Source organism: Halichoeres trimaculatus, unplaced genomic scaffold (genome assembly GCF_033239565.1).
Source record: "Halichoeres trimaculatus isolate MK-OKI-2021-1 unplaced genomic scaffold, fHalTri1.1 fHalTri1_scaffold_16, whole genome shotgun sequence".
NCBI lineage: Eukaryota > Metazoa > Chordata > Actinopteri > Labriformes > Labridae > Halichoeres > Halichoeres trimaculatus.
In genome coordinates this window covers 18,057,431-18,075,814 of record NW_027437194.1, presented here as the reverse complement: position 1 = coordinate 18,075,814, position 18,384 = coordinate 18,057,431, and the positions used below count along the sequence as shown (strand labels likewise).

The 18,384-nt window shown below is 39.2% G+C and overlaps 2 protein-coding genes across 2 annotated transcripts; both read left to right on the top strand.

Annotated features, from left to right (window-relative positions):
* The first annotated feature begins 421 nt into the window (after window positions 1-421).
* On the top strand, window positions 422-11,111 carry prodha (proline dehydrogenase (oxidase) 1a). Its single transcript, XM_074689674.1, has 14 exons — window positions 422-868; window positions 999-1,207; window positions 2,834-2,868; window positions 3,609-3,758; window positions 3,836-3,900; window positions 4,898-5,014; window positions 5,145-5,224; window positions 5,459-5,540; window positions 6,233-6,325; window positions 6,412-6,558; window positions 6,640-6,815; window positions 6,888-6,986; window positions 7,160-7,248; window positions 8,956-11,111. The coding sequence occupies exons 1-14, from the start codon at window positions 530-532 to the stop codon at window positions 9,144-9,146; spliced, it is 1,872 nt and encodes a 623-aa protein (XP_074545775.1). The 5' UTR covers window positions 422-529; the 3' UTR covers window positions 9,147-11,111.
* Window positions 11,112-15,866: 4,755 nt separating this feature from the next.
* LOC141805783 (galactosylceramide sulfotransferase-like) lies at window positions 15,867-17,226 on the top strand. The gene is made up of 2 exons (XM_074690973.1): window positions 15,867-15,988; window positions 16,059-17,226. The coding sequence occupies exons 1-2, from the start codon at window positions 15,867-15,869 to the stop codon at window positions 17,224-17,226; spliced, it is 1,290 nt and encodes a 429-aa protein (XP_074547074.1).
* Window positions 17,227-18,384: the final 1,158 nt, after the last annotated feature.

Below are 18,384 nucleotides of genomic sequence, written 5' to 3'. Positions count from 1 at the left end.
CCATGTTTTAAGCTTTTGAATTAAAAAAAGACATAATAAAACATTTGCACTGCAACTTTCTCATTTAACTACCAGATTTTAATTCCCCTTGTTTGTTGCTATACTGAAAAAGAAACAATGTTTCAGTTCAACATTAAGGCTAGCAGAATGGTTTTACTGTTTTGTTTTGTTTTTTTCAACATGAATGACACAAAAATGATACAAAGTATTTGAATTTCTGGTCATTTGCCCTCTTTAAGCCTCAGAAATCAAATTGTATTGGTTTTCAAACTGTTAATGTGCTGCTTCACAATGAGCAGTGCGCGTTCCTGCGTGGAGCATGCAGTTCTTGGCAGGGAGGCATTTCCCTGCACAACACCTGACGTTGAGCTCCGCCCCACTCAACGTGCTTGGAGTCAAACCAGTCAAACATGCACGCTGTGGTTTGTGAGTGAGGGATACTTAATTTAGCGCGCACAGAGCAGCATCTCACAGACGAGAAGCAGCCGTGTTGTGTTGTTAACTGTTAAGCTCAGCGAGGAAAGGAAACATGTCGTACACAAAGTTTGTCTCGGCTCTTTCGAGGGTAAACTCTGGTAATGTTAAGAATCTCCGCATCTTACCGGGAAGATGCCGATCAACGGTCGTTTCCACAAAGAGCCAGGAGGACAAGGAGCAGCAGTTGGATGGGTGCACCGTGGTGGAGGCTGAGCCGGTTGAACTCATCAGCCAGACTAAAAGTTTCACAAAAAGAGGGTTGAATAAAATCCGCGTCGACTTCGACAACACCCAGGAAGCTTACAAAAGTAAAGGAAACATTGAGCTGCTTCGAAGTCTGCTGGTGTTCAAACTGTGTACAATTGACGTCCTTGTTGAAAAGAACAAAGAGGTGAGTATGTTTAATTACTCAAATTGGAAAATATACGTGGTACGTAATAATTGCATTATTGATCAGGTGACACTAAATAATGAACTACTTCTACAGTTACCTCCTAACCTTGTTTTGTTTTGTGTGTCAGCTGATGGATCTGAGCAGGAAGGTGCTCGGTCAGTGGATGTTTGAGCAGATGATGAAGATGACTTTCTATGGTCAGTTTGTGGCTGGAGAAGACCACAACTCCATCAAACCTTTGATCCAAAAGAACCAGGCATTTGGTGTGGGGGCAGTTTTGGACTACAGTGTCGAGGAGGACTTGACACAAGAGGAGGCAGAGAAAAAGGAAATGGAGTAAGTATGGATGAATAATTGAAAAATGGTCTAAAACTTAATTAACACTTATCTGTATAAACATCATTATGTTTCATATGTGCACCACATGATGTGTGATTTATGACTTACATAACAAACTAGACCAGAAATCCCTCTGGAGTTTACTGCATTCTTACTGCCAAGTATCACATGCACTACCGCAGGATTGTTTGTGCTCTCTGAAGGGCACATGAAAGGGCTCTGGCAAAATTGGAAGTAACCTAAGAAGGCCATTTGAAAAAGCAACCTCCTACTTTATATTCATGGTTGTGTAACAGGAGCTGCACACGAGCATGTAGAGGAATAAAACAAAGTTGTTGCATGAATAGATTTCCAATTAAAGCTCCTGACTGCTCGATTGTTATATAAAGTTTATTTTCACTTTGGTAATCTGTGCTAAGCCAAATTCCTGATCTATTACAGTGAGTTATTTGATTATGAAATTGTTACTCAACTCGTGATGAGTCATTGCTTTCAGGACAAAAATTTCAGGTTATTGTGTTAAGAAACATTTTGTATCTCTGTGTTTATACCTGTTGAGTACACACAGCCTTATAGGGCCCCTTGTTCTCCCTCAGGGCTTTAACTCTTCTAAGCAGACAACAGGTTTATTTAAAACCAGTCAAACCACTTTAGATACCCTGTCTTTGAACTTAGGATATGTATTTATTTTTTACAAGATATTTTTCTCAGCACACCACAGTGTGACTCATTTTGTTACATCCAGATCAGTGTGTTTACAACATTATGAATGAGTTTGTTATCAGCTCATCTTGTGACCTTGCTTCTGTTTTACTCGTTATCAAATTAAACCTGAGTCATCCGCAATCCACAGTAGTTTTCCTCCTCATAAACCCAACCATGTTTATTTCTTTTCATGCTGCAAAACAGATTCCTTCCTCTATTGGTCAGACAGGACAGACCCCTCTTATCTCATTGGCTGAGCTGCCTGCAGCGAAGGCTGCCCTCTTTTTGGCACCCTTCATTGGGCACGCTTGGAGGTGTTATGTAATGATCTGTGCTGGGAATAAGCTTATTTTTAAACAGAGGATTGTCCCTCTGTGCACAGATACACACACACTGGGCTGGATTCACATTTTTCATCTTGTTCCAAAACATTTACCTTTGAAAAAGACTCGACAAAAAACGTCAAGAGCAGAAAGACGATCGCACAGATAACACAGATGCTCTGATGTATTATTCTGTGGGTTAATTCCTCATGTCACCACACGTTTTAGAAAAGAGGTCATCATCAAAACTCACAAATTGTTTTTTTCAACATGTTTCAAGCCAGAGGGAGCAAAACTGGTTATGACTTGTGAAAACATTTGCCTTTAGTCAACACAAAGCCCCACTTTCTCTTTTTTCTCATTGTAAGAAATAATTTTCTGAATAAATGACATTGTAATCACATTTTTTGTGAATCCAGATTTGTCAGCATAGCACAAAAATAATTTGTGTTTGGTAGATTAATTCTTTGTCCTTAAATTAATCATGTGCTGTTGAAAAGCCTGTTTATGTCCCTTTTTAAATGGAGCCACATATAAGTAACATTATTTTGAAAGGCCTCTCTGTGCTGACACCATCCCCTCCTTTCTTTTTCAGCTCCTGTGTCTCCGAAGCAGAGAAAGAAAGCCCAGGTTTGTACAGAACTCCTTGCTCCTCTCTTAATTGTGATGTTTAGCTTGTTTGTTTTCCAAATGATCAGCTCTTTGCGTGCTTCATTGACTACAGAGCTGCCGCAGGGACAGAGACCTGCTAGTCTGGCCAAGCGGTTTGCGTTGACATTTAGTGGTCATCTTGACAAGGTTACGACACAAGTGTCAGGTCTGGTATGTTCCGTCATGTGGTGGTGGCGGTGGTTCCGGTGCTGGTTATATCTGGTTTGAGTGGGATCGGTGCAGTCCAGGGGAGACACTGAGCAGGGACGTGGTTCGGGTTACAGACAGCATGTGCATTACAGGGTTGATGTTCACCCTCTGGTATAACATTCACATAGCTGGGCTGTCTTTAGCACTATGTTAAAACTTAATCATCAGTAAGTTCAGTTACCTCTGAGGACCTTACATTTGGAATTCAACGAGATGTAACTTGAGTGGCAGTTAAAAAAGGGCTTGGAAATTATGGAAGGATATTTACTGAGCTGCATCCACAGAAAATAATTAATCTACATTCAAAGGTTCAGACCATTTCTGCTCATTGACAGAAATAAATTGATATGAGGCTTTTAAAGGAAAAGACTGAAGGCTGAAGTATAGATTTGGTGGTAAAAGGGTTTGGTTGGTGAAAGTGTGTCTAACCTTCTCTAATCCTACGCATAATAGCTTTTAAATGCAGTTTTTTCCATGTGCTCATAATACCATGCTCATGTTTCCTTAAGGCGATGATCACCGTGAGAAAAAGTACAAGGCCCATAGACAATTTGGGGACAGACGTGGAGGAGTTATCAGTGCTCGTACGTACTTCTACGCAGACGAGGCTAAATGTGATAACCAGATGGAGACGTTCATAAACTGCATTAAAGCCTCTGGTGAGTAGTTAGAGCTACACATGATTGTAAAACATGAAACATTAAAAGAAAAAGTGAAAATACTTGAATATATTTAGGTGGAGCCTCTGCTGATGGATTTTCTGCAATCAAAATGACCGCTCTTGGACGGCCTCAGTTTCTTGTAAGTTCTTATTCATACCCTAAAAAAAGAGCCACATATTCTGTGTTAAAATTCAGGGATACACAGATTCAGTCTTGGTAACAGGTATTTGTAGGATACAGACTCAAAAAGTAAGATCGGATTCAAATGGCCATAGACGAATCTAATCAAATCAGTTCTGTGCTCTTCTGTGTTTACAACAACCATGTACAAGTGTTACATCATCAATGCCGGGTAGTCTGAGGTATTTCACACTTGTTTTGTCAACGCCTTACTTATCCACTGCTGAGGTTTAGTTAACCCTTTATGACCTACCATACCAAGTCTGCCAGAGCATGTCTCTATATTTTTACATTCTTTCTTGTCTTATTTTGTTTAAAACTTTTTGCTACACACAAATAAAATTCCAAACTTTAGTGAAATGTAGAGACTTGTGTCCAGATTGACTAAATAAATTACTAGAAGTGAAATAAACCATGGGATGTGAACAACCACGGCCTTTCTTGTTATGTTTTAGTTGTCTACACTTTAAACTGAATATCTGCAAACACAGTAGAGGAAGGAGACAGTGCTCTGGGACGTGTTGAAAATGAAAGTGTAACTCCCCATGGTTCATAAAAAGACTAATGGATCTAACTAGTCTGGTTTTTACAGCCAATCAAAACTAAAAATGCAAATTATAGTGCCGGTGCTACACTGGGCTCCATAGTGTTAAATTGTAGTTCCTGTTGGTATTGGAGATTTACTCACCTTACATTTACACATTTATAATCCCATCAAGTAGTTATTTAGTCAGTATAAAAATGTATTTATCCAGTTTGGTTTACAGAGTTAGAAAAGTCTCTGTAAACCAAAATTAAAGAGACTTAAATCAATACTAGTATCAGATCAGATCAGTATCTGTATTGTCCGTACCAAAGCTAAGGTGAAGAAAACCTTAACCCAAACTGATAGATCTGTGATTTTCTGAGTGCAAAATGAGGATGTGTTCAAACTGTTTTTTCTTGTGTCTTCACAGCTCCAGTTTTCAGAGGTCCTGGTTAAATGGAGACGCTTCTTCAGCCTTCTCGCAGCACAACAAGGAATTTCTAACATGACGGTTTTGGAACAGAAACTGGAGCTGGAGCAACTCAAGGTTCATCATGAGTTTATGACATCTGAAATTTAGCTTAGTCACAGCGCATGTCTCAGCCTGATAGGGACTTTAATTCTCACATCCAGTGTTCACTCATTAAAAGTGTCATCGCTGAAATGTTTCTTTGCAGGAGAGTCTGGCTAAGATGGGTGTGGGAGCCAAGGATGACATTGAGAACTGGTTTACTGGAGAGAAGCTGGGTTTGTCAGGGTAAGATCGACACAACAAGCATGAAAAGTTATATTTTCAAACTGTTAGACTAAGATTCCTTCAATTTGGCAGGAAAAAATGTGAAGTGTGTAAATAGTGGCGTAAATGCTCACAAGACTGTGTAGTTCATCTCTGTGAGCTTTTCCACAGTAATGTAGCCGCAACAAAACTGATTTGACAGACTGAATTTCAGATGCAACATATTTTGAATTAATATTTTGTCACGTCTTTCAGAACGATAGATCTGCTGGACTGGAACAGTTTGATCAACGATACAACAAAAATGTCCAATCTGCTGATGGTACCAAACCTGGAGGTGAGCCTCGGACATTAAGATTTCTTTTTTGGTGGAAGAGTTACAAAAGTTGAGCTGTTTCTTAGGTCAGTTAGTGTCACCCATGCTCTTGGGTTCAGTTTCTTATCTGCATGATGTGAGTTTGGCAAGTCAGAGTAAGATCCTTAATACACTTGTTTTATATACTTTTATAAACATGCAAAACAAATGAACTCAGTTTGTCTGACCTCTTACTTAACAGATAAAAAACATTTGGTGGATGGTCCCTTAAACTAAAAACAATGTTAGTTACAAATGAACAAAGTAAACTTCGTTAGAAAAGTTTCCTCTTCAGCTGAACTCATCACTTTTCAGGAACATGTTGATAAAAGTCTTGTACAAGAAATTGATTCTGTTCTCAGGAACCTGCTGACACAACATGATGTCTGTGTTTCACAAGTTAACATTTTTTGATAAGATGAGAGAATAAATGATAGTAAAACACAACATAAGTGATTTATCGTGAACTTGTTTTTATAACAGAAAGTATTAAGTGTGGATAAGACACTAGGATCAGTCTAAGAAGAGATACTTTCTTGCACTTTCGCTCTTCTCGTCCCCACCCATCCCTACCCTGTCTGTTATGTACTGATAAAAGTCTTCACCCCTTGCCTTTAGATTGATTTAAATGGAAATACCAAAGAATTCAATATTTCTGTGTGTTGTTTTTGCAGACAGGCCAGCTGGAACCTCTCCTGAACAAGTTTACCGAAGAGGAGGAGAAGCAGATGAAGAGGATGCTTCAGAGAGTGGATATTTTAGCCAAGGTGAGGAATCCTGTACGGTTAAGACACACTTACAAATAATCTCACCATAGAGCTGTGCAAGCTTTAAAAACTGTGCCTGTGCACAGCATGCCATGGAGAACGGGGTGAGGCTGATGGTGGATGCTGAGCAGACATACTTCCAGCCGGCGATCAGCCGACTGACCCTGGAGATGCAGAGGAAGTTTAACAGAGAAAAGCCAATCATTTTCAACACGTACCAGTGTTACCTCAAGGTAAAGCAAAAAAAAACCAAACAGATTCTGTCCCCTTTCAGGCTTTGTGAATCATCTAACCCTTCTTTTTTATAATAATAGGAGGCATATGATAATGTGACTGTGGACGTTGAGCTGTCACGGCGGGAGGGCTGGTACTTTGGTGCCAAACTGGTCCGTGGTGCATACATGTACCAAGAGAGAGACAGAGCAAAGGAGATCGGCTACGAAGACCCCATTAACCCAGACTACGAGGCCACTAACAGGATGTATCACAAGTACGTTTTCACATTTCTTTGACAGCTTTTGTTGCACTTAGTCCGAATCCTGACCATGTGTTTCTTGCTCAGGTGCTTGGAGTTCGTGCTGGAGGAGATTGACCACAGCAGGAAAGCAAACATCATGGTTGCAACTCATAACGAGGACACAGTGAAATATACTCTTAAAATGTAGGTTTTCAGAAAACTTTGGTAAAAGCCTTAAAACCCCTGCTTTTGGGATTATTTCTGTACATTGCTGCACCTTCTATAGTGTATACATAGTACATAGTGTAACAACCTACTGCAGAGGTTATTACATAATAGCCCTTTAACTTGCGTGATTCTGTCGTCTGTTTTCCCAGGATGAACGAGATGGGCCTTTCACCCACTGAGAATAAGGTTTACTTTGGACAGCTGCTTGGCATGTGTGACCAGATCAGCTTCCCACTAGGTATGTTGTGCTCAGCTTGAGGACTAAAAGTAAACAGTGAGTTATGAAATCACGTCGAACTTACATCACAGGGCCATGTGATCAGAGACTTTCTGCTGAAACAGAGCCCCCCAAAACACGTCAGCGCTGCAACTCTCACACAACCACTGACTGGACTTATCCAACCTTTAGATAGCTGAAGCAAACTACTCCTGCGTCTTGAGGTCCTTAATCTCAAAATGCTGATGGGTGCTATCAGTCTCAGTGCACAGTGTAATGATACGATGCTGTGTGTAACAATCAGAACAAAACAGATCACAAAGCACAAGACAAGACTTCTGACTTTGTTGGAGTCTAAATAGAAAATTAACCTGGGAATCATGCACTCAACAGCACATAAAACCAGACTCATCTTTATCTATATAAGACATTTTATACTCTCAAACATGCAGCCCACAGAAGAACAGACAATGAATAACAGCAATAAGGGAGAAGAGTCTAATGGCTACCATAAAGTTGGTAAAATGAAATAAATACAAATCAAACAATACATATGCTTCAAGTAGTAGGACAAGTACGAATATGCATGTGTACAGTACAACAATTTAAATTTAAATACAATTAAAATGCATAGAAACTTCTGACAGTCTCTGCTTTACCTTGGTGAAAATTGGGTACAATCCTAAAGTTGAGTGGAAAAATTCTGCTGTTTTACACATGATTAGCTTCCGTAGATGGAAAATGAAGGTGTAATTTGTTGCATCTCTGTTACTGTTGAAACAGATTTCTCAAAAGAGTTTAAAAACCCACCTGAATAGTATGAACTTGTAGGCTTGAGGAAAAATGGTAACCCCAAAAAATCTAAATGTTTGCATTTCATCTTCTCAATACAGTCACGTATCACACCGCTGTGGAAATAAATCTCTTTAAAATTTAGATTAACTGACAGAAAAGAAAGCAGACCCACCTGCCCTCCCACCAGAGACCTACAGACATGATTGTGTTTTGTCTGTTGAGACCCACTTAATATGATTTAATTTCTCACAGGTCTGTAGTTTATGCTTCATTTATTTTGACCTCTGAAAATTCACTTGTTTAAATGTCAAAAAACATTTTAGTGTGTCGCTCGTACCAAACACAAACAAAGAAGGCTGACCTAAATCATTAACGACTCCAACCATAACCAAAATGTTAACCAGTTAAAGGTATAAATAAATCTTTTAATTAGCATAAATATTTTATTCTTCTAATTTTTAAAGCATTAAATTTTATGAATTTAATCCTTACAACAAGTGATCTAAAGTACAAATATTTACTCGTATGCAGAATATAAATATCTTCAAACGACTTGCATGGCTTCAACACTTTCTTGTTACTAATGCAACATATTAACAAAAAACGTTTTTACAAAGTTTTCTTCACATTAACTAATTAAGTTAAATTCAGTTCTGCTCAAAAGAAGAAGAAAGGTGAAGTTGTATTTTACATTGACAGAATGTTGATACACTTTATGTCAGTTGTATGAATCATATGAGCTTAATGATTAAAAAAATAACATATCTAAATGTATCAAATATTCCTTGTTACAACACAGGCGATGTTTGTACAGTGTGAGTATTTCAGTCCCGCTGTTGGGCCATACACACAGGCCCATACCATGGAATGTACACCCAGCCGTGTGTCTGCACATTGATCTAAACGTGTCTCCTTCCTCTCTGTCGCGAACAGGTCAAGCAGGATTCCCCGTCTACAAGTATGTCCCTTACGGTCCGGTCAACGAGGTCATTCCATATCTGTCTCGCCGGGCCCAGGAGAACCGTGGCTTCATGAAGGGCTCGCAGAGAGAGCGCAGCCTGCTGTGGAAGGAGCTGAAACGCAGGGTGCTGGCCGGTCAGATTTTCTACACGCCTGTGTATTGAGTCACAGGACCTCCACCTGCAAACTGCAGTGTAAGCATTCCTCCTTGTTGACTGTACCACTACCTACTGACTGCTCCTCTCAGGAGGGAGATTGATGTCTTTCCTCAGCCAGAGTTAAACTGACAGCTGGGCTAAGTGTGGGACGGATTGTAATAGAGAATATTCTGATGTTTTCAGTATATTTAACAAAAAAAAAACACCACAATGATACATTGTGGAGATACAACTGCTGTTTCTTTAAACGATTTGTTCCTTTATCAGAATCTGGTAGCGCTCTCAGAACACAGCTTTTAACTGTTCAGTAGAAACTGTTGTATCTGTTGGTAACCAAAGGTCCTTAACCTGTGTATAAAAAAGTGTCCTCTATTTCTTTTTTTAGGGTGAAGTTAGGCTAACATAAAAAGTGCCTTATGATTATTTTCTCTTTATTAACTTGAAGCAGTTTACTACTGTACAGCTTCTGCACACTCCTCCAAGAGGAAACTTTTTTCTGCATGTGCTTTGTTGATACTATGTGTCTTTATATGAATCTACTGGAATAATTAGTTTGCACATGAATATATTAGCTTAAGAATTCTGATTACACTGTGAAGATCTACTGTAGAGTTTTATTTTTGGATTCAAGTCATAATCTGTTGTCCATGAAAACAGAACATGCAGCATCATTGACGCGATGAGCCTTTCATTATCTAAAGACAACTGACCATATCCTAAAGGTGAAGATGAGATTAAGTGTAAAAGAAAACAACCAAAGGTCCTGTTTCCATGTTTTGTCATCATTAAATGAGGAAAAAGGACGGCAGCAGATGTTCAAAGCACAAAATCAGAACATCTGTGCAGCCTTGTGCTCCCAAATGTTCCACAAACACTTGAAGGTTACCGCTGTGATTTTCAGGGAAGACTGCTCTCGAGTACTCTGAGAACACCTGCTATCTTACATAATGTGCGAGAGAGGAGAAAGTGCCTGTGGGTTCATCCTGTTTTGCAGAGTTTATAACAAGTACTGCTTTGATTTGGACACAAAAAGAGATTTTGGTCCCCTTTTTGAGGTTTTATTGTCACAGCATGTTCATCTCTTCACCTCAGTCGCAAGAATTTAAAACAACATTATAATAACACAGTTATTTGTGTTCATCTTTCTTAGTGTTGCGATTTTAAGACAGTACCAGTAATACACAACCTGCCTCTACTGATTCATGAAAAAAACCCAGCTTATTTCTTTTCTCAAACAGTGTTTGATTTAGTGTATTGTGAAGTTTTAAACTTAGAATGATTAAGAGGATATTTGCTCTTTTCTTTGTGCACTTCCTTTTATGTGTCCCATTCTTCTGTGTTTGGGTTCTTATTGATGTGTCACTGTATGCTATGTTTTGTACAGTTGTCAGAAATGTGTCAGTACAATAAAATAAAGTAAAAATCAAGAAGAAAGTGCTGTGTTTGTGCTGCAAATAATATTTCGAGTCAGTTTAAAGGTGTCACATTATGAAAAAGAAACACATAACCTTGTCACCCTCAAGCCAAGCAATCCTCAGAATGAAGAAAGAAACAGGCCTCCTCACGGTTGGCATATGAAAGCACCTCCTCTCCTTGGTTTTGCTTTTGTGTTGCAGAGTCAAGATGTCAAATGTTTTAGCAAGACAGGTTAACTGCCATGGGAAAAAACGAGAGTATTATGGCTGCAGTTGGTTTGTTTGTGTCAGTCACTTCAGCATGTACTACTGTAACAAGAGCTGACAACTTAAAGTTAGAAATGAACGCAAAAAATTTCACATGTTCATCTGATGCTGCAACAACAATCAATCAGTCTTTATTTCTATAGAGCTAAATTGCAATTAATGGTAGCTAAAGACGCTTTGTCATATCTAAGTAGGTTTAGTTGCCTCTTCTTATTGAGAGACAGATTCTGGATTGGGTGCAGCATTCTTCTAGAGTCATGAACTTGGTGCCAAACATTAACAGTCTTGAAATGCTGTGATTAAAATTTCATGAAAAGCCCAAACCAAGGGGCAACAAATGAAGCCTATGCGGAAGTGCTAATAGTTGCTGCACATCAAGAATCCGCATGAGGCTGGCTGAGCTGTTAGAGAAAAGAAGCTCAAAGCTGGTGTCATATCCAGTGTGGCTGCGTCCGCGGGTGGCTTCATTTCACTGTATCAGGAAGAGACAGGTGACGTCATTGAGACTGTTTCCATATTTTATTGTCAGTGTAACTTGCTAAATTCTGTGAAGTGCTGTAATCATGGTGGGTTAAGATGAGACAAGACTCCCTATCCTGTCTTGATGTTGGGTTTCCGCCAATAAAATTCTATCAACAATGGGTCTAGACCTGTTCATGTTTTTTGGAAAATGTCTTTGTTGTGATTTGGCACGTTATAAATAAAGATTGATTGATTGATTGAACAAGTGCTGGTCCTCAAAAGTCTTAAGGGAAACTATGTTAATGACAAACTGAAGCCGGGAAGGAGGGTTAAAGAGTTATACAAGACAAAGTTTTATGTCCTTGCTGGAGATCAGAAAAAAGGAGGTTTCTTCATTTGAATTGTACAGGATCAAAAGCCAACACAGCTTCCAATAGTGAAGTTAAACTTTCAGCTGTCCAAAAGCCATCATGCCTGTGATCGTAACAGGTATAAAGGATGTGGGGCTCTTTTTGTTTGCTCTGACACTGAATGATTTCTGGTGTTTTTCCACCTCTGCATACGTCTGCACTGGTTTCCACCCTCACCCCCTGACTACATCCAGGCAGCCAATCAGGGCAGCAAGTCAGTACCACAGTACCCCCACCCACTCAGGCTACAGATCCCAGAAGCTGAGTTTGTGACTTCTTTTGCAAATTAATCCACAACTTGGAAAGACAACATGCGTAGTCCATGTTGTAAACAGCTAAGTTGAAATTCCTTGAGACCTTTAAGAAAATCTTTTTCCACTTTTTAATCACAAAACTCAGCTTCTGATGTCGTAGACTGTTGATAGTTGAGAAGCTAACACAGCTGAAACTCCTGATCTTATCTCAAAGTGACATGGATCTTGTTATCTTCTCTGACGTACTTGGATGTCATTGACATAAACTACTTTGCCACATAAAAGATAGTGGGTCACTTGTGCCGAATCGATACAGCTGACTGAGTTACCAGCCAAAGTCAACAGTAGCGTAGCTTCTAGGTGTCCTGGGACCAAATAAAACACAACTCAGCTGGACTGAGAACCTGCTAGCCTTACCCAGTGTTTCCTCTTTCAGGGTGACTTTTGTTATGTTCAAAATGTTTGAGACCAAATGGGTTGAATTAAACTCAGTGATTTTTATCTTTTGTACCCCAAAAGGTCAAAACCACTTCAGTTTTTTGACAGCCAAAGTCACAGCAATGTCCTAACAGTCCTCCTGTCTGTCCCATTCTCATACACGTGACGGCGTGTTAGGAAGTTTTTTTGCACGTGGTTCATGTGAGAGAAAGATTACCTCAGAATGAAAATCTGCCCTTGCTCTGCTCTGCTCCAGGCACCTGTTCTTCTTTCTGTTTCTGGAGGTGTTGATTCACAATCACATGCTCTGGGAAAGACAGAAGAAAAGGAGTATGCTGTCCTTAAATAATTTAGTGCTAGCTCTTTTGGTTATTCAATGCAAACCATGATGTGTTGGTTTTCCAATCACTCATATGCCAAAGGAAATTTGCTGTTACATGAGAAAATGTTGTTGTGATCCAGAACTTATAGAGCTGGTATTTACAAAAGTCATACTGGTAGTGATGTCGCTTTAATACTTGGCTGTTTTAAATACTTGATGCTGAAACCACATTTGTATAGGAATAAACTAAGTAAGTAAAAGAATCTCAAAGGTTTACTAAACAGTTATTTACAACATTTAGAGAAGCCCACCTGTGTGTCATAAGTCTGTTAGTCAGAAAATCAGAAGGCCTGTTAATTAAAAAATGAGTTTGGCTGTAAAAATATCAACCAAATCCAAACTAACAGGATTTCTAAAAAAAACAAGGAGGATCCTCAGAGACATTACAGAGGTGAGGGCAGCCTGGAGAGCTGCTGGGCCAAAACCATCTTTGATGGAGAAGGTGAAACAAGATCCTGTCCTGAAATCCAGGCACCAACTGCAGAATTTAAACCGTAAATAACTGAAACAAAAACTATTTTTAAGGTTGTGGCCCTTTCAACTACGAAGCCCTGCGTAAGAGTAATTCCGCAAAAGCCATGTCTAACTGGTCTGGTTTCAGCTATTCTCAGAGGCAGAACTTAGACTGGGGATGCCAAACTGGGACTCTGACGTTTGTAGGGGTGGCCAGGGTTGGTATTTATTTGGAGCTTACCCCAGACCTACAAGGGTTATATCTACTATAAAAATAAAAAAGTAAAAAAAAAAAAACGTTACAAAATATTCTTGCATGAGATTTTAAGTTTTGAACTGACAACAATCAAAGAAGAGGGAAACACACAAGGACAGGGGGCAAAACTAAACTAAATACAAGGAATAGAAAAGAATAGAATAGAACTTTATTGTCATTGTAACAAGTACAACGAAATTGAAGTCACAGCAGAAATCAAGAAAACAAAATAAGAAAGTGTAGAGAAAATGCAAAAAGGTCCATATGAAAATAGATGATGACAGCTTGTCCATCATTCTCCAGTTCAGCCAGTCTCCACCTCCACAGAGTTCAGGACTGAGCTTCTTCAGTCATGCTCCATCTCTGTTTCCTAGATCCTGTCTGTTCACAGCAGGTAAAGCTCTTTCAATGTGGCATTGGTGTCTGATGTTCGCTCCTGTAGCCATGTCTGTGAATAGCATGACGCTACTCTGCCCTCTGATATTCCCTCTGTTGCTGGGTTAGCATAGCTAGCTCGTCCATCTTATTGGAGATAGATCTTACGTTCCCAATAACGATGGATGGAAGGACAGGTCCATGTCGTCACTTCTTAGCTCACACCTGAGAACCAGCACATCGTCCTCACCTCCTTCTCCTCACCCTGTGGGAAGACATCAGGCCTTACACCAGTTAGCATTGACATGCTATAAGATGCTAACAGCTGAGTTCACGTGTAAACAATGCAGCCATGGTTACATGTAGGATCTCACAGGAGAAAACACAGGAGAAAAAGTAGTAAAAATATTGCTGAAGCCACAAAAAGTTTAGTGTCCATGACCGACAATGAACCATACAAAGTAATGATCCATTCCAGATTAGAGTCCCTTTCCAACCCAGCTTCATGTAGGTGTCTTGCTCACCTGATTTCAGTTTGCACCAAAAGTCAATTACACAATCCTTGAAAAGTTGTCTTTTTTCCACTTCCTCTTTAAATGAATGTTATATCTAACAGTCTGTAAAAACATGACGCACACATGTCTCCACATGTCTTTATACTGGGTGTTTGAGGATACACGTAACCACCCAGCATCTCTCTGTGAAAGAACTATGAAACATGAGAACACATCATTATGGTGGTTTTGTTATGACTGGACCAACAAGTTCTAATACACATTCTTCAGCTGATAACACTCCTCCAATTAAGGTCAGATGCTGAGATTCAAGAAGTCAAGTCACGCTATATAAAAACACTCTGTTAATGTTTAACAACAAGGTGAGTGGAAATTAACACAAGTATATTGACAGAGCTGAAGGAGGTGAAGACCAGCTGCCCATTTATGTATGAATTTTTTTAATTTTGAGATTCTTTTTTCCTCCATGCTGAAGAATCTCTTTTGATAAAGTGAATTGAGTTTGACAGATCTGCAGTCATTTTCTGAACGCATGCTGCTACATGTCAGTCTAATTCCCGAGAATCAAGGGGTTTTGTTGAGGTGTGTCAGCCAACAGCAGACTGTTACACACAAACAATCCCTGTGGGAGGATTTACTTGGAGATCTCTCCACTCCAAGCCAATGAGGAGTAGCTTCGGTTTGTCTACAGCATGTTGGACAGCAGAGAGGTCCTACTCCTGATACTGCCAGTTCTCTAATCTGCAGGTATGTAAGCTTTTTCTTTTTAGTCCTGGTTTTATCGTTTGCATGTTCCATTTATTTTATGACCAATGGGAGTTCCAATTCTTTAAGATAGTGACTCCTAAATCTAGATCAAGATCTTTCTCATGAGCTACCTTATGAGCCATACTGTGCTTATGGGATGATTTTTGTGTGAAATAATCTGTAACAAAACAAAAGCACAAACTATAATTAAATAACTGTTCTCTTAACAACAGCAACAAAAAAAAACATCATAGAAGTGTCCCACTTAAAATATATTGATGTATTATTGTATCTCTGAAGTCAAATTGTGTTTTTCTGCTGCAAAACAAATAAATTAAGTAAAAACAGTTAGCTGTATTCGTTTTAAATCTAGTAGCTTTGTCTCTATTCACTGCTATGTGTGTGGGATAGGAATTTAAGCACTGTCAACATGTTTAGCGTATAAACATGAGGGCTCCGGGCTCTATCTGACAAAAAATAATGATGCTGCACTTTTCACGTTTTTCAGTTATTCTCTCTCAGTGCTTTTTTCCTCTTTCTGCAATTTTTATGAAATTTCATTGTTTACTTTTTTGAACTATTTTGTCACAATTTTAACTTTCTACTTTTCTCACTGGAAAATGGTGCTGATGAACAGGCTTTGAGCTTATCTCTTTCATCATGACACCAGACAAAAATGGCCACTGTGGAGGTATGGTCAATAAATGTGAGCTCTGTAAACTCGTTTTCAGCTTCCCACTGTGCAACAAACAATGTCTGACATCAAACGGAAGAAGTGTTCGCATGTGATACGACGTCTGATTCTCTGGGTGCTGCTGGCCAACATCATGCTGGTGCTGTACAGCTTGACAAGTCCAACAGGGGCAAACAGAAGGTAAGGATAAGAAACAGAGCACATAGTCTTAGTGAGAAAAGTGGGTTGATCTGTTTCCTTGTTTTCATAGAGAATCAGAAGAAGACTCATGCCCCCTTCAAATGGCAAAGCTAACAAAGAGGAATATGACGCAGTCCCAACCTGAAAAGTGCTCTCCAAAAGTGAACATCATGTTCATGAAGACCCATAAAACCGCCAGCAGCACCATACTCAACATCCTCTTCAGATTTGGAGAAAAGCACAGGCTGAAATTCGCCTTCCCTGATGGGCGCAATGACTTTTTCTACCCGTCACCTTTCCTGTGCTCCCAGGTGAGGGACTACAGGCCTGGTGACTGTTTCAACATTGTTTGTAACCACATGCGCTTCAACCACCAGGAAGTAGCCAAGCTCCTGCCTGCAGACGCTGTGTACATCACAATCCTACGAGACCCTGTAGATCTCTTTGAGTCGTCCTTCAATTATTACCACAAAGCTGTTCCTCTCACATGGAGGATCAACGGAGACAACAAACTGGTAGAATTTCTGCACGACCCTCAAACCTACTACAGCCCGGACGCTTTTAACTCATTCTATCTCAGAAATCTGCTCTTTTTTGACTTTGGTTTTGAGAACAACCTAGAGGCAGAAGATCCACAGGTAATAAGGAATATTCATCACATATCCCGACATTTGGATTTGGTTCTCATAGCAGAATATTTTGAGGAGTCGCTCATTCTGCTCAAGGACAAACTGTGTTGGACGATGGAGGACATTGTGTATTTTAAACTCAACACCCGTAAAAGCTCATCTGTATCCAAGCTGAGCCCCGAACTGAGAGCCAAAGCTTTAAAGTGGAATGGAGCCGACTGGAAACTCTACCAGCATTTCAACGCAACCTTCTGGGCCAAAGTGGAGGCATTTGGGACAGAAAGAATGAAACAGGAAGTGAAGCAGCTCAGGAGGAGAAATGCTGAAATGAAGTACATCTGTATCGAGGGTGGAGGTGCAGTTGAAGCCCAAAAGATTCAGGACAGACGGTTTCTTCCCTGGCAGCCATTTGGGGAATCGTCCATTCTTGGGTACAACATGAAGAAAGATGTTGAGCCAAAATTCAGGACAATCTGTGAAAAAATGCTCACACCTGAAATACAATACCTGTCAGAGCTGGGTGTTAGCTTGTGGCTAACCAGACTGTGGGGCTGGCTCAAAGATTCTGTTTACCACACTGTGACTTGGATGAACTCATTTATTACTTAATTTAAGTGGTCATAGGAAATTAATAATGGAAAATGCAAGTTTGACTTGAAATTGACAATACAGCAGCTAAAATAGTCTCTGAGATCAGGTTCTTGGGTGTCCTGATAGACCGTAAACTCATTGCTGTGTTCCAAGTTCTCAAGAAGTGTTTGAAACATAAGTAAAACAAAACATACTGGGTCAGAAATCTTTACTCATTTTGTACCATTTCCTCATTATTCTGTATTTATCATATTATGTTGAAATTTTGGGCAATACATATGTAGGAAACCTGAAACAGATATACACATTGCAAAAATTAGCAATTAGGTTCATCATGCTGGTCATCTGGACCATACAAATAATCTATTTTTATCCTCTAAAATCCTCAGTTTATGTTCAAAATACTGAAAAAAAGGGTTCCAGAAAACATCTAATAGATCTGCAAAAGAGATGGGAGCCAATATTAAAGAGGTCATTGTGTAGTGAAACATCCAGCAGTCTGAACCCCCCGAAAAAATGTAGAACGCCCCATGGAATGCATTAAAACTGAGTATAAACATACTTGTTGTCAAATTCAGCTATATACACATTTTATGACAAAAATAAGTTGGGCATAGAATGAGAACGTACTTGTGTCTTTTTTTTAATATGAAATGTTTACGGATACACAAACATGATATTTATAATGTCTGTTAAAGAGTATAAAAATGAGGGCAGGATGTGATAAGCTTTGCTTCTGTAGAATGGATCAGTTCTGTTATCAATGAGTGCTTTTATTTTGTACTGTTTATATACAAGGAAAAGAAAGAAAGAAAGAAAGAAAGAAAGAAAGAAAGAAAGAAAGAAAGAAGAAAGTAATTCATTCTTCAGTATACATATAGTACTTACTGTGTTCAATGGTATTTTTTAATGTTTTTTTTAATGTAAAACTATTTATATACAGCATATTAACTTGATGAATCAGTTGTGTTAATTCTCATATTCTTATGTTCAAGCCTCATATTGAGGAACAAAACACTGAAGTACAGTAAATGTTCTTGAACTTTCTTCTTTGATGGATTTATTAATGTTATGTTATACTTGGGTTGGACGGTAGTCTGTGTTGAAGTTTCTATTTCATTTATACTTACATGTTTTTTTGTTTTCTTGGTGTTTCTTGCAAATACCAAGTTACAA